The sequence below is a fragment of the Mastigoproctus giganteus genome, chromosome 6 (genome assembly GCF_048544385.1).
Source record: "Mastigoproctus giganteus isolate SK-2022 chromosome 6, ASM4854438v1, whole genome shotgun sequence".
NCBI lineage: Eukaryota > Metazoa > Arthropoda > Arachnida > Uropygi > Thelyphonidae > Mastigoproctus > Mastigoproctus giganteus.
Genome location: NC_143580.1, coordinates 155,668,197 through 155,684,009, shown reverse-complemented (window position 1 = coordinate 155,684,009; position 15,813 = coordinate 155,668,197). Strand labels below are relative to the sequence as shown.

At 38.6% G+C, this 15,813-nt stretch overlaps 1 protein-coding gene across 2 annotated transcripts in view; it reads left to right on the top strand.

Annotated features, from left to right (window-relative positions):
- The first annotated feature begins 2,483 nt into the window (after positions 1–2,483).
- The window catches only part of Gnpnat (glucosamine 6-phosphate N-acetyltransferase), a 50,623-nt gene continuing 37,293 nt past the window's right edge, over positions 2,484–15,813 (top strand). Inside the window, exon 1 of one of the 2 annotated variants that reach the window (XM_090375418.1) lies at positions 2,484–2,777. In XM_090375418.1, coding sequence (XP_090231544.1) covers positions 2,760–2,777 — 18 coding nt within the window. In that variant the 5' untranslated portion in view covers positions 2,484–2,759. Of the gene's footprint in view, positions 2,778–3,569; positions 3,688–15,813 lie in introns of those variants that run through there. The other variant, XM_090375417.1, reaches the window with a different exon arrangement.

Here is a 15,813-nt window from a genome sequence, read left to right as displayed (position 1 = left end):
TCAGTTTCACTAGAAACTCGCGGATAGTTAATTAGACGTCGATTATTCCTGATCAGATTACGAACATGAGTTAATGAATCATTGGTTTTGAATTTGACGGAAAAATGGTCCTGTTTAAACTTTGGAACCAAACTAAAGTTTTCGAACTATATATAGCATCATATCCAAAAGCTGTTTTAACAGTTTGTTTGTTAATGCCGCACTTACACTAATTTGAAACAAATTTTTTTGAAATTTGCTCTTTAAAAAAAATCAAATATTGTATTAGGGTTACCCATAATTGAATACATAAACCCGTATTTGTATCTGTTCTCTGGTCGATTTGCTTGTTTTGACAAAAAAAAAAAAAACCTAGTTTCTGGAGGAAAAAACTAGTTGCTATCTACACCTGAGACCACCGACTAACTCGGCCACGGAGTGAAAAAAGCCCACTAAAGCTCCTCGCGTCATCGTAGGGATTCGAACCTGGGCCTTTATCCACCCGGTGTTGGGAGGACGGTAACGATACCACTGTGCTACCGCGCAGACGCAAATTCACTCCTCAGTAAAATTGCTCATTTTAAAAAAAATGCTAAACATTAAACTTGTATTCAGCTGTAATTCAGACTATCTTCGGATAAATACAAGTCGCTACTCTCTGTGGTGCCGAAATTCGAAGATACAAATATCAGTTCCAAACGTTTTGATCACATTTTGAATTACCTCTCTGCGACACTGAAATTGCAGCACCCAGAAGGAATGATCGGAAGTGCATGCAAATCTGTAGACGGATGTTTTGCTCATGAGATATAAAAATAATTATAATACGAGACCAGTCAGGCAGAAGCTTCGATTTATATAAAAATGAACATAGAGATCGTGGTTCAAAGCAACTTGTGTGTGACGCAGTTAAACATACTTCTGTCTCACAAGAACTGATTTTAGAGTGAAAAGTGATTGTAGAGAATGCCGAGACGTCATGTTCGACACTGATATCAACAAGTCAGCTACTTCGATAGGGTGTGGTTTATCGGCTTTCGAAAGGCTGAATGGTCGCTTCGTCGTGCAGAGAACTTGTGGGCCATAATAATACCACAGTGCACAGATGTTGGCAACATTGGTTGCGGGAAGGTACGACTGCTCATCTAATGGGTAGTGGAGCACAACGAAGGCCCATAAAAGAGGAGGAGGATTGCTCTATCCGTCTACAAGTTTACATCTCACTTTCAGCTATGCTGGCTATCACTCAATGAGCTGTGTCATCGGCTGTCTGTCATCCTTAAACCATTGCACGCTGAACGGAAGAAGGGGGATGCCATTGCGTCGATTACACCTGACCACTGCCCGTCAACAGCGTCTGAAAAAGTGTCGCGCACGGAAAATACAGAATGGCGTCATGATAGTTTCAGCGATGAATCCTGCTTTTGCTTGGGACCTGATGTTCTCTGCATACACGTGTGGCGATGACGTGGTGAATGCAGTGATACTAGAGCCATTGTTGAACGTCATACTGCACGCCTTGTTGGTGTTATGGTCTGGGGGGCGATAACTTTTGTTGGTCAGTAGTCGCTGGAGTTCGTCAACGGCAATCTGACGCCTCGCCACTAGCTGCTGAGATTCTTGAACCCGTCGCTCCTCAGACCATAACACCAACAAGTCGTTAACACTCAAAGGAAAATTTTGCGTATTTGTTCGGGTGTTTTGTGGTGAGGACGTGCTGTCTTGGCCAGCCAGATCCACGGATTTCTCCCCAATCGAGAGCATGTGAGATTGATTGGACGGCATCTACAGACCCACCCGCAGTCAGCTCAGATCACCGATGTTCTGAGGGATCAGGTACAAAAGACTAGGCAATACCGCAGTAGGCTATTCGATACCTGTACGACTCACGGAGACGCTAAACTCAATGTATCAGCAACTGTGGTAGGTTTAATCATATTGATTTGTCCATGTAAGCAACATTTTGTTTCATTAAATGACACACACACACACACACGCACGCACGCACACACACACACACACACACACACACACACACACACACACACACACACACACACACACACACACACACGTGTCTGCAACTTTTATTATGCGTTCCTTAACTCCATCGTTATCATTACTATAAGTATCCTCTCTGTATTCCTGTTCTTTCAGGATGTTGTAGTTTCAGTGTCGGAGAGTGTGTATTGTTTAGATGTAGTAATATGAATAATATCACTTTGCAAGCAGTTGGCGGATTGTGTTGCCATCTATCGTCCGAAGCTGTTTTAACAATTGTAAAGAAACTCCTGTTTTGGAGGACGATCTGTTTTTTCTTTTTTTTTTTTTTTTTTGCAACGTATATTATATCGGATTAAACTTGTTCTGTCATACATAAAAATCTATGTATAATTCTGTATGACCAATTATATAGGACTTGCAAGTATAGGAAATTTATTCCAGCTGGAGAAGAATCGTTATCGCAGTAGAAAATCAATAAAATCTAAAAATGATGACGTAAAAACTTGTTGTTATACCTGCTCTGATGACATAGTATCTTTTGGAGTGTAGTTGTTAGAATGGAACGCAGTGTTAGGTGATTTTCCTCCTGTGATAATGATGCAATGACGCTTTGTTCAATAGTGGTTATGATTCTATCTTAGGACACAGAGTTTTATTATAGTGCATAATAATAATATTGAGTTGTTATATAATTATATCATTATCAGCTGACGTGCTTTGAAAGGCTTTAGTTTTTGATACTTTTTTCCCCGACACGTGTTACGCCGATTTAAAATATGGGATTTCTTGATGAGGTAAGGTTGCAAAAAAGTAGTATGCAGGAAAGAATTATGTTTATTTCCGTAGCAAGTATTAATTTTTATTTAGAAAACGTCTGTCAGCCACCCAGTGTTATGCCAATGTATGTACTGACTAGTGGAAACTTTTTCTTTAAGGTGCAAAGCGTTATTCTGCTCATGTTAAATTTTTGGCTACTACCCTAGCGTCACAAAATCCTAACATTCCTAACTGATCAGCTCGGTTGGAGCAATCACAGGTCCAATAATATGGACCACGAACCTGTGGTTGCTCCAGCAAGCTCTCTATTACGAAGACGTGCTATTTGGAGTTCGCGTTTCGCTCACTCGATTTTTGAGACGACCGTTGCGACAGCCGCCGTAACGTTTGTAAATAAATGAAGCCGGCGAATGATAGCTAACAATTATCTTCTTTGGTCTAGTGATAAAATACGTGACCTTGGAAATCAAAATACATGTATTTACTAATAAAAGAAAAGAATGACAAATACCAAATGACATCTACAAAGCAAGAATAAATTAAGTAATGGGAAGTTAATTGTACATATTCCAACGTTATTTCTGTTATCTTGTAGTTCGATTACTTTAAGTTAATTCATTATTCTCATTACTTTAGTTTTTAGATGTATACTTGTTTTATTTAATTTGTCATTTTGTAGTTTATTATTATGATTGTTTTTGTAAACGCAATTTAATGAATATAATTTTTTTTCTGACTGTTCTTTCTGCCCCAGATTCCGCACAGGTTTATGCAATGTCATTATTTTTTACACCGTGCTGACCACGACGGCCGCCGTACAGACAGGCAAAGTTCGGAATAGCAGGTTTTCGTAGTAGCTGTTTGGTTGGAGCAATTATACAGGTTGTAGAGGATGCTCCAAGAATGCTGGGATTTTGTGATGCTAAGGTATAGGATTACCAAAATTTTCAGTGGAGGGGAAAATTTTGGATTCACTTACGAATTACAGCATGAATAAGCTATGGTTTGCCCTCCTAATCAGGAACCTGTTATTTTATGTGTTAGTTTTCCAACTTATTATTATTAGCCATATGGTGCAAGGAAGCCTGCGGCTTATGCTGCACTGGCCAAAAAAAAAAAAAAAAAAAAATCCGAGTTACCCTTCTTAGAGAGAGAGAGAAAAGTAGAAAGGAATCACCAAGAAAGAGAAGAATGATGATATCCAGCTCAGGACCCTGGGTGTGCCAAGCCCATACCAGATGTGAGCCCCTGGGGCGAATTATTTCCTGTATGCAGAAATTGTACCACTTTTTTTTACAGATTTTTGAGAGACATTAACTAGGGAAGTAAATGCAGGTGAACCTGTGCATATCAGGTGTTGCATGAAATGAGGTCCCATCTGCCAGACTAATCAAATTGGCTTCCGAAAAAAGTAATCTTCCCCCAGCCTTGGGTACTAAAATGCATATTTTTACCTATAACAGAATTTAGTCTTTTGTATTTCAGTACAATTATGTGCAATTTTAAATATGTTTAAACTGTGGATGACTCTGCAGATCCCTCAGTGTGGGGACTTTCCACAAAACAATGCAGAAATGGGGTTGATTTGCCATTTCTATTAAATTATTGCTACTTGCATTACACCCAAGTCATTACAGAATTGTGAGGAAGAAAGTGATTAAAAAGAGCAATTTTTGTTGATGTTATTAATAGGTCCATAATATTTAGTAGTAGCCCATATAACGTACATTGTAAGTGGATAATTAAGCTTTAGCTTTTGTTGTTCTTACCTTCTGTGAAACTACAGAAGGTAAGGATATACTGTTCATTTGTTTTCCAAAATGATGTAACTTAATTGTAATATTTTATCATGAGGACATTGTAGGGACATTGGAAAATTTTGAAATGGAGAAAGTAGAATGTCAGATATACAATAGAATGCTATAAAAGAAAAAAACAAGGGCATCTCAAGTGGATTTTATGTTATATGAGAGTTGATGATAGTAGTTAGCTGACTCTCAGTAGGTGCCTTGAGCAGCAGCTTGCAAGCTGTCTATGGCTATCCAGACAATTTGGTGTGGCTATCTATGGCTATCCAGACTATTTTAATCTGTAGAATTCCCTTTATTTTTAATCTGTAATTCTACAGATTAAAAATATTGAACTAAAAAAAAAATAATAGTAATAACTTCCAGAAAATTTTAAATATCAACTAATAAATTCCTCTTATAAACAACTGGATGTGTGAAATGGGAAGGTTTTTTTTTGGCTGATGCTTACTTTCTTGCATCATATGCTTCTACTAATGCTAACACTAACTTTCTCATTTCTATTTGTTTTATTTTTGAAAATAAAACAAATGATGATATAAAGAAGTGACGAATAAGCCATGAAATCCAGACCTGTGTTCTGTGGCATCTGGGATGAAAATAATTTTATTTTTATATAAGAATACTTTTATAGTAGTAAAATCATAAATATTATGGACTTATTAAATTGAAAAAAAAAAATATTAATATATAGTCAAAAGTATAATTTATAAAAAAGTAACAAAAAACAATAAAAACTATAAATTTGAAACATGAAAAACAAGAAGTGCCTTAGCTTCTTGGTGCATAAAATTAAACAGAGACCAATTTTAAATCCTTTGGATTCCTAGAAGGTAAAGTTGTATTTATATAGATTCTGGAAGATTCTATGAAAATCTCAATGTGGCTAGTCAGCCAAAAAAGCAAAAACAAAAATGACTTCTCACCAGCAACTTATGTTGGAATCATTATGGCACTGGCACTTCAGACCAACTTACTAAGCATAATTCAGTAGAATTATACTCAGTAGATTATATGCCAGATAGATTATATGCCAGATTACAAAATATAATCTACTGGGTACCTGACATGCCTCCTTGTGGCAAAGTGTAGGCAACGGTGGGTCCCATTAGGGGCCCAATGGCTGAAATAAAAGGTCAGAAGATACAATGCACCATGAAATTATGCTACAGAACAATATCCATACACTTTTTAAATCTCTGGCCTCCACAGAGTGATGTTTCACAAACAGTGCAGAGATGGGGGAACCCCTGGTGCCATTAGACCCTAAATACTTTAGGGTCTAATGGCCCATAATTCATAAATCTCTTTGTGGAAGGCAGGAGTGCCTTTTTAATTTTGTAAATCTGAGTAATATTAAAAAATAGTTTCATTATACCAAAATAATATGTATTTTTTTTTCCACATACCATTTCACACCACAATGATACTTTCCCATGTAGATTCACTTGCTCCCTGTGGTTGATGCAAACTGGATGGTTGTAGTTCTTTACTCTGAAATGCTAATCTATCCTCTCACAAAGTGATTGGGGAGACTACTGTAGTAGTATTAGTATGTGACAAATGATGCAAGAAAGCAAGCTTATATAACGTCAGAAAAAAAACTTACATCACCTGTCCCTCTCCTCCATTTCGTATTAGTTCTTTCTAGAATTTGTTCAAACTACCCACCTCAACAACAGATGGAAGCTTGTTCCAACAATTAAATACCTGTTGGCTGAAGATAAACCTTCACACATCTATTCTGCAACCATACTTCCTTAATTTGAATTTATGTCCCCTTGTGTGTAATCTAAGCAGGAGGAAGAAGTCAACAGTTTTGAGCCTTGCTCAGTCCATTCAGAGCATTAATGGGGCATTAATTCTGTAAACTCCAGACACTGCAGTTTACAGAATTGAAGCCTTTCTTGTTAAGAACATCCTTTTGTTCTCCTCACTGTTCTTGTTGCCCTTCTCTGTACCTGTTCCAGCAGATCTACATCCTTCCTAAAATGAGGCCTCCAGACTTGTATGCAGTATTCAAGATGTGGCCTAACCATTGCCTTGTACAATGGGATAATTATCCCTATCCCTGCTAGCAAAATTGCTGTATATCATTAACAAAACCCCATGAGCTGTCCTGGTGGCCTGTCTGCACTGCTCAGAGAACTTCATATCTGTGCACGATTACCCCTCCAGGACCTTTTCACCTTTCCTAAACTGAGTGTAGTACCACACGGTAAGTTAATCTGGGATTACTTCTACCCATAGAGCAGGTAGGGGGCCTCCGTAGCCAGGTGGGCAGGAGTAGCAGTGCGTAGCACACGCTTCTTGATTCCACCGGGGTTCGAGCCCATGACCACCAAATACGGAGGATGCAGAAAGGTCAGGGAATGACCACCGCATATCCCTGGAGCAATATTCTGAAATAGGAAACTTCTGTCTCATTGAAGTCATTCTCTACATTGTGGAAGGCAAAAGTACAGCCACTCCCCGATTAAAGTAAAGTTTGCGTTCAACGAAACTCTACGTAAGTTGGAATTTCCCCCATGCTTGTGAAGCACTTGTAACTGTGCTCGCTGAATTGATTGAATCAAAAAAGAAATGTTCGATGAACATGTGAATAGAATTATTTATTGTATTTATTCAATTTTTTATCTCGTGCACAGGAAAAATTACAAAAGCGTGCAATTTAAAAAATTTTAAAATTATAAAATTACAAAAAAAGAGAGGAGACAGACATAACGTCAGTAAGTTTTACCTCTCAAGCATCGTTGCCAGAATTGACGTCTTCAGCTGATAAGTATGCCACTGCGGAGGTTGAGGGGTGTGGAGATTTAGAAGGGGTTGGCCACTCAACCTTACGAAAGAACATATTAATGGATGACTGGACGGTGGCTTTTTTCTTTTCATTATATATTTATTTGTAGCAAGCAAGCAAGCATATCATTTCACCCCTCTGTTAACTTTTAAGAATCGTTTGCTGTCAGGATCCATCTTCTCAAACCTTGCCATTGCCGATGCAATTTCACGAAATGCCATTGCCATCTCTCTGGTGATGAAGTATCTCGGCTCCTCATTTGGTTCATTTTGAGGTTTGTCAGCATTTTCTTCTTTCACTATCACTGCCTGCAAGTCAATAAGTTATTCATTAGATAATTCCTTCTCTTCTTCCTCTGTTAACTCCTCCACATCCTTGGCAGCAATCTCCAACTGAAGTAGTTCTGCAACCTTTACAATCTTATCTGTAACCTCTTCGTATGATTCGTCTTTTTCAAACCCTTCGAAGCCTTTTACGTGCCATGGGCATATTTTCTTCCATGCGTCATTTAAACAACTTTTAGTAATTTATGCCCATTTAAATATTGTAAGATTTCCAAAAGTCTCTTAATGTAAAACTTTTCTCACCATCTACTACAGACAATGCCTGAGCAAATGATGTGCGTTCAAAATGAGGGGCATTCAAAAAATAAGTTACGCCCGCTGCTATCTCTTAGTCTAATTGCACAACAAATGTGGTGCCTACGCAGAACGGAGTTCATATCGTACACCCCCCGGTAGGTGAGTTTCGTTGATGTAGCAGTAACAGTTGTGTAGGAGCAAGCGTTCATAATGGCACGTCAGCCAGAATGTTACTCCAAGTTCAAGATATGTGGAATGGTACAATTTTTATGGGCGAAATGTCTGAATTGTTCCGAGATTCATCGCAAAATAACGGCGGTTTATGGGGAAAATGCAGTGTTGTGCTCTTTGCAAATGGCCATGAAAAACAAGAGGCCTGGAAAGTTAAGCAAAAGTGTTGTTCTCATTCAAGACAACGGCATGCCACACAATGCACACACAACACGACACTTGCTCCAAAGTTTTGGATGGGAGATATGGCAACATCTGCTGTACAGTCCCGATATTTCGCCATGTGACTATCACATCTTCAGCAAGCTGAAAGAACATCTAGGGGAGACAACGATGAGCATGTGCAAACAGCAGTTCGACAGTGGCTAAATGACCAAGGAGCGGATTTCTATCATTAGGGAATCAAACGTTTAGTCACACATTCCGAGAAGTGTTTACACCAACTTGCACTATTTTCCACATAGTCGGTGACTATGTGGGAAAGGTACGTGCTTTCTATTGCATAATGTTACATATCTCAATAAATGTCTCTTGGGCTACGATGGTCAAGTTTAACTTATTTTTTGAATTACCCTCATAGCAGGCTTTTAAATTCGAATTAACACCCTGATCTATATGGTGGATGAGTCAAGTTGTGTTTGGTGGTAGAAATATGACTCTCACGTTTGAATTGAAATCATCTAGATGTGTAGGATGTCCAGGAGCATTATCTAATAGAAACAAAATCTTGAAAGGAATGTCATTGTCTTTACAATATTTTTCAACCTCGGGAATGAAGCAGCATTTAAACTAATGCTCAAAGAGTGATATTGTTATCCATGCTCTCTGGTTCGATTGGAAATGCACAGGTAGAGTGGCTTTATTGATGCCCTTAAATGCATGAGAATTTCCAGAATGGTACACAAGCAGTTTACACACAAGCATTGGTACACAAGCATTAATGTTTCGTATTAATCTGTAATCTCCCACTGAATTAGCCCAAAGCAAGAGTGTGGCCCTATCTTTTAAAGCCTTGAAACCTGGCATTGTCTTTTCCTCTTTGGCAATGTATGTTCGATCTGGCACTTTTTTTCCAATACAAAGCAGTCTTGTCAATGTTAAAAATTTGCTGCATTGAATAGCCCCCTTCATCAGTAATTTTTTCAAATGCATCACAAAATTTCTCCGCATCTGCTGATTGCCACTGGCGACTTCACAGCATGCTTTAATGTTTTGGAGACTGGTGTGATGCTTGAACCTATTAAACCACTCATTGCTTGCCATGAACTTGGCTTGGGGTTCGCCGTACTTATTATTAATATCTTCATAAATACTTCTTGTGTTTGTTTGAATGGCCATTGGACTCAGGGGCACTTGCTTCTGAATCTGATTTTCCATCCATATTATTAATAGCTGTTCCATCTTCAATATAGCACCTGAACACTGTTTTGTGATCACTGTTGATCTTAAGTGCATTGATCCTTTGACATGTTCTTTTATACGTGCACTGTCCTTTAAAATAGTATTCACTGTTGAAGCAGCGAGACCTAATTCCCTTGCAATAAATTAGCATTAGCATTAGTAGAGGCATTTGATGCAAGAAAGCAAGCTTATGCAGCATCAGCCAAAAAAAAAAAAAAAAAAAAAAAAAAGTAACATAAATAAATAAAAATAACCACTTCCACTTCACCCCTCTGTTCGTTCGAAATACCTGTCCAGCTGAGCCTTAAACTTATTTAGGCTATCAACTTCCACGACAAGGGATGGAAGTCTGTTCCACCCACCAACCACCCGCTGGCTAAAGGCAAATTTCCGCACATCTATCCTACATCTGTCTTTCCTCAATTTGAATTTATGCCCTCTCAGGTGATTTTTCTGAGCTAGAGGAAGAATCCCATCAGCATTGAGCATGCTCAAACCATTCAAGGCTTTGTACACCTCTATCAGATCACCCCGCTGGTACCTAGTTTCCAGACACTGTAATTTGCAAAACTTTAGCCTTTCTTCGTAAGAGAACCCCTTTGTCCCATTCACCAATCTAGTTGCCCTTCTCTGTACTCGTTCCAGCAGCTCTACATCCTTCCTGAAATGAGGCCTCCAGGCCTGTATACAGTACTCTAGGTGTGGCCTGACCATTGCCTTATACAAGGGAATAATCACCTCCTTATCCCTGCTAGAAAAATTCCTATATATCATTGACAATACACCATGAGCTACTCTTGCAGCTCGTCTGCACTGCTCAGAGAACTTCATATCTGCCTGCACCACCACCCCCAGGTCCCTTTCATTCTCTACCACTGTCAGTGTAGTACCACAGAGTTGATACGTTGCTCTGGGGTTGCTGTTTCCCATATGTAGTACTTTACATTTGTCAATGTTAAACTTCATTTGCCACCTCGAAGCCCATCTGCTCAACCTTTCCAAATCCTGTTGCAGCAGCATAGTGTCAGTAGTGTCCTTGACAACCCTGCCAACCTTCGTATCGTCTGCAAACTTGGACATTAAGCCTGATATACCATCATCAATATCATTTATAAATACAGAAAACAATAAAGGCCCCAATACTGAACCCTGAGGGACTCCACTAATAACATTAGTCCACGATGAGCAGTGTCCATTGATTACCACTCTCTGTCTTCTCCCCCTCAACCACCCCTTTATCCATAGCAGCAACTTGCCTCCAATGCCACACTGCTCCAATTTGTGCAGCAGTCTTCCATGTGCAACAGTATCAAAAGCCTTTCTAAGATCCAAGTATATAATATCAAAGTTATTCCCTGCATCCAGTTCTTTTGTGACTGCATCATAGTATCCAATCAAATTGGTCAGGCAAGACTTCCCCTTAACAAAACCATGCTGTGTCCTAGCTATAACTGAAGTCTTGTCTAGATGATCCTGCAGTGCTTCTTTCACCAGTGCCTCCATTAATTTTCCGGGAACAGAAGTTAAACTCAGAAGAGAAGAACAGAAGTTAAATGACAGACTTTGTCCTGCTTCTTACTTCTTAATCATTTTCATCTTCATTTCTAAATCAATTTTGTTTCGTTTCCTGGCACTGCCAGCACTTTCTATTGGTCCCTTTCCTCATCGTTGTAATATGTAAATAGGAATGAAGAGAAGTTTCTGAAAATTTGTTTTTTATATGATTGAAGATTTCAATGAAGGAGAACTCATTTCACCATATTACCGTAATGTAAAAACCTACAGAATTCCAGTTATCGGGATTATTGCAAATGCAATAATATTGAGTTTACTACCCATTTGTAATTTTGAGCTAATAGAAAAGCCCAATAAACTGTCAAGTGCAAATTATTTTTATTGTTTTTTGGTTGTGACCTCCAGAAACATGCTTTAGAAAAATATCACAAAGACATTTCAAAATTGATTTTTATAACGGGAACATATGATAACGATGAAAGTGTAGTCCAATTTCGATTATAAATATGAACTTTTAGAGAGATAAATAGCTTGTAATATAGCAAAATTTTCAACTTCCAAGGACTTGGAACGAGTTAAGAAAAAGAAAAAAAAAGCCCAGTGTTATTGAGTTCACATTATATTTTCACAATCCCTACAGATGCAAAATAAGTTTCCATATTTTTTTCAGTTTGTGCCGGCTGGCAAAAACTTACGTAAAGTCGAATTTGCATAAGTCGAGCATTAGCATTAGCATTAGTAGAGGCATTTGATGCAAGAAAGCAAGCTTATGCAGCATCAGCCAAAAAAAAAAAAATAATAAAAAAAAATAAATAAATAACCACTTCCACTTCACCCCTCTGTTCGTTCGAAATACCTGTCCAGCTGAGCCTTAAACTTTTTTAGGCTATCAACTTCCACGACAAGGGATGTAAGTCTATTCCAGCAACCAACCACCCGCTGGCTAAAGGCAAATTTCCTCACGTCTATCCTACATCTGCCTCAATTTGAATTTATGCCCTCTCAGGTGATTATACTGAGCAAGAGGAAGAATCCCATCAGCATTGAGCATGCTCAAACCATTCAAGGCTTTATACACCTCTATCAGATCACCTCGCCGGTGCCTAGTCTCGAGACACTGTAATTTGCAAAACGTAAGCCTTTCTTCGCAAGAGCACCCCTTTGTTCCATTCGCTAATCTTGTTGCCCTTCTCTGTACTCGTTCCAGCATCTCTACATCCTACTTGAAATGAGGCCTCCAGACCTGTATACAGTACTCTAGGTGCGGTCTGACCATTGCCTTATACAAGGGAATAATCACCTCCTTATCCCTGCTAGAAAAATTCCTTTATATCATCGACAATACACCATGAGCTACTCTTGCAGCCTGCCTGCACTGCTCAGAAAACTTCATATCTGCCTGCACAACCACACCCAGGTCACTTTCATTCTGTACCACTGTCAGTGTAGTACCACAGAGTTGATACCTTGCTCTGGGGTTGCTGTTTCCCATATGTAGTACTTTACATTTGTCAATGTTAAACTTCATTTGCCACCTGTCGGCCCATCTGCTCAACCTTTCCAGATCCTGTTGCAGTAGCATAGTGTCACTAGTGTCCTTGACAACCCTGCCAACCTTCGTATCGTCTGCAAACTTGGACATTAAGCTTGATATACCATCATCAATATCATTTATAAATACAGAAAACAATAATGGACCCAATACTGAACCCTGAGGGACTCCACTAATAACATTAGTCCACAATGAGCAGTGTCCATTGATTACCACTCTCTGTCTTCTCCCCCTCAACCACCCCTTTATCCATAGCAGCAATTTGCCTCCAATGCCACACTGCTCCAATTTGTGCAGCAGTCTTCCATGTGCAACAGTATCAAAAGCCTTTCTAAGATCCAAGTATATAATATCAAAGTTATTCCCTGCATCCAGTTCTTTTGTGACTGCATCATAGTATCCAATCAAATTGGTCAGGCAAGACTTCCCCTTAACAAAACCATGCTGTGTCTGAACTATAACTGAAGTTGTCTAGATGATCCTGCAGTGCTTCTTTAACCAGTGCCTCCATTAATTTTCCTGGAACAGAAGTTAAACTAACAGGTCTATAATTACTTGTGTCAGCCTTTGATCCTCCTTTGTGAATTGGGGTCACATTTGCACATCTCCAGTCCATGGGTACTTCCCTTGAGTCCAAGGAAGCTCTCATAATTATGGCTAAGGGTTTGCTTACTTCCTTTGCTGCTTCCTTTAATATAACTGGATAGATCCAATCCACCCCAGGTGCCTTTCTTGTATTTATCTTCAACAATTTCTCCTCCACTTTACTCTCAGTTATTACAAGATTCTCTAGATTACTGCCAGAGTTGAATACACCTCTGGCATTCCCCTCGCTGAATAACTCCTCATGTGTGAATGTCGATGCAAAATATTCATTCAGTTTGTTAGCTACCTGAGCAGGATCATCAACAGTTGACCCATCAATATCAAGTGGACCAATCTGATTCATCCCCTTCCTTCTAGAGTTTACATAAGTAAAGAACTCTTTGCTCTTTTTCTTTGCATCCCTTGCCAAAGATTTCTCGTAATCTGCCTTCGCCTGCCTAACCTCCTTTGTAACTTGGTTACAGATCAACTTGTATCTATCATAGGCTTCTGTATCACGTGTTAATTTGTATGTATCCCATGCATTTTTCTTCTCTGCCATGTCTCATTAGTTCATCTGACATCCACTTAGGCCTAAACCTTGAACAATATTTCTTAGTTGGTATGTAAAGCCTAGTAGCTTCCAAGATAAGTTCTTTGAATGCTTCCCATTTTGAATTTGCTGTTGGTAACATCATCAGTTGGTCCCACTGTATGGAATTTAAATACTGTCTCAGTCCATTGTAGTCGCCTTTACGAAAGCAATAACCCTTCCCTTTACCCCTAATGGTAGTTGCCTCTTTGAGTAAATCCCACTTCGGCACACTGTGATCACTGCCACCTAGTGGTTCATTTACCTGCAGATTCTTAATGCATGAAGAATCACTACTGATAATCAAATCAAGAGTATTACTCCCTCTAGTTGCCTCCCGAACATGCTGATGTAGAAAACAATCATCCAATAAATCCACAAAAGCCTTGCTAGTGTGTGAGTGACCAGCCCCCAAATTCCAGTCAATATCTGGGAAATTAAAATCCCCCATTATAAGACTCTGATTTACTGGCCCACTCTATTTCCCTGTACAGTTTCTTATTATACTCATCAGAGTCATTAGGCCTATAGCACACTCCTACTCTCAATTTAGATCTCCCAATGCTTATGCCACACCAAACTGACTCGACACTGCACTGTCCAGCAATGTCGACTGGCTTCACTTCCTTGGATTTTATGTATTTCTTAACTAATAGCATAACCCCTCCTCCCTTCCTATCCTGTCTATCCTTTCTGTAGACATTGTACTCCCCAAATTCCAGTTCTGCATTCCTTATATCTGTGTGACACCACGTCTCTGAAATCCTCACAATATCTGCCTTTGATGTTTTGAGCAATACCTCAAATTCATCAAATTTATTTACTAAACTCCTAGCATTGGTGTGCATGCAAGTATACATGCACCTGTTCTTTTTCTTAGCTACCCTAACACAACCCATGTGTTTATTTGTACCCCAATGATTCCCAGCAGTCTCTGAAATATCCTGCATCTTATTTTCCAGGCTGCGGCTCATTCCAATAGTATTACATAAGTTGGGGAGTTCCTGTAGCCTGTTTTGGAAGATTAGAGTTTTTTACTAAATTTTCATGCTATGTCTTCTTTTGTATTGATTTATTGAGATCCTTTATTAGTGGAACCCTAATATCACTATTTCAGAAACCTAATGTCACTTTTAGTTTAGTCATATTTTGACTCTTCCAGGATCAGTTTATTGTTCTTTTTATTTCAGAATCAATTCCTAAATAGTTAATGCAGAAAACTTTCAGTCTGCTAAGCATATGGAATGTGTGTACTTGACATAACTACAAAAATTTCAAAACTCGATCATTTTCTTTGGTACATATCTTTCAACATTAACTCAAGCTTTTCATCATCATCATCATCATTCTACTCTTCTGTTTGGCATGGGTTGAGCCCCTATTTAGATATTGACCTCCATTGTTGTCGGTCTCTTGAATCTTTTATTTGTTGATTGTTCTGAAAGCCTGTGTTTTCCTTTAGGAATTGGAGCCATTCTCTTTTGGGTCTTCCTAGTGATCTCTTATCTCCAATTTTTCCTATCAGTACACCTTTGGCAGCCTGTGTTGTTTCATCTGGTTCACATGTTCAAACCACTAAAGTTGTTTTTTTTAGATCTGCTCTATTATGCTGCGTTCAAAATTTAGAACTTTTCTTACATGTTCATTGGTTTTATGTTCTCTCCAATTTGTTTTATTGATTTTCCTTAGACCATTCTTTTTTATTTATTCTCCATGTTGCTGTGGGTATGATGGCAGTTTCATATAGTTTAATTTTTAGACTATTTGAGATTTTATTGCTGTTCCATATGTTTTTGAGTTTGTTCATGTTTTTCCATTAAATGTTCAGTCTTAATTTAGTCAATATTACTTAGGTTTCCAGTTATTAGAGAGCCCATGTATACAAATTTTGTACTTGTTCTATTTGTTGATTTTGGATGTTTGTCTTCTATGTTTTTTCTGATTTGCTTTACTTTTGGATTTATTTATATTAATATTAATTCCATAAT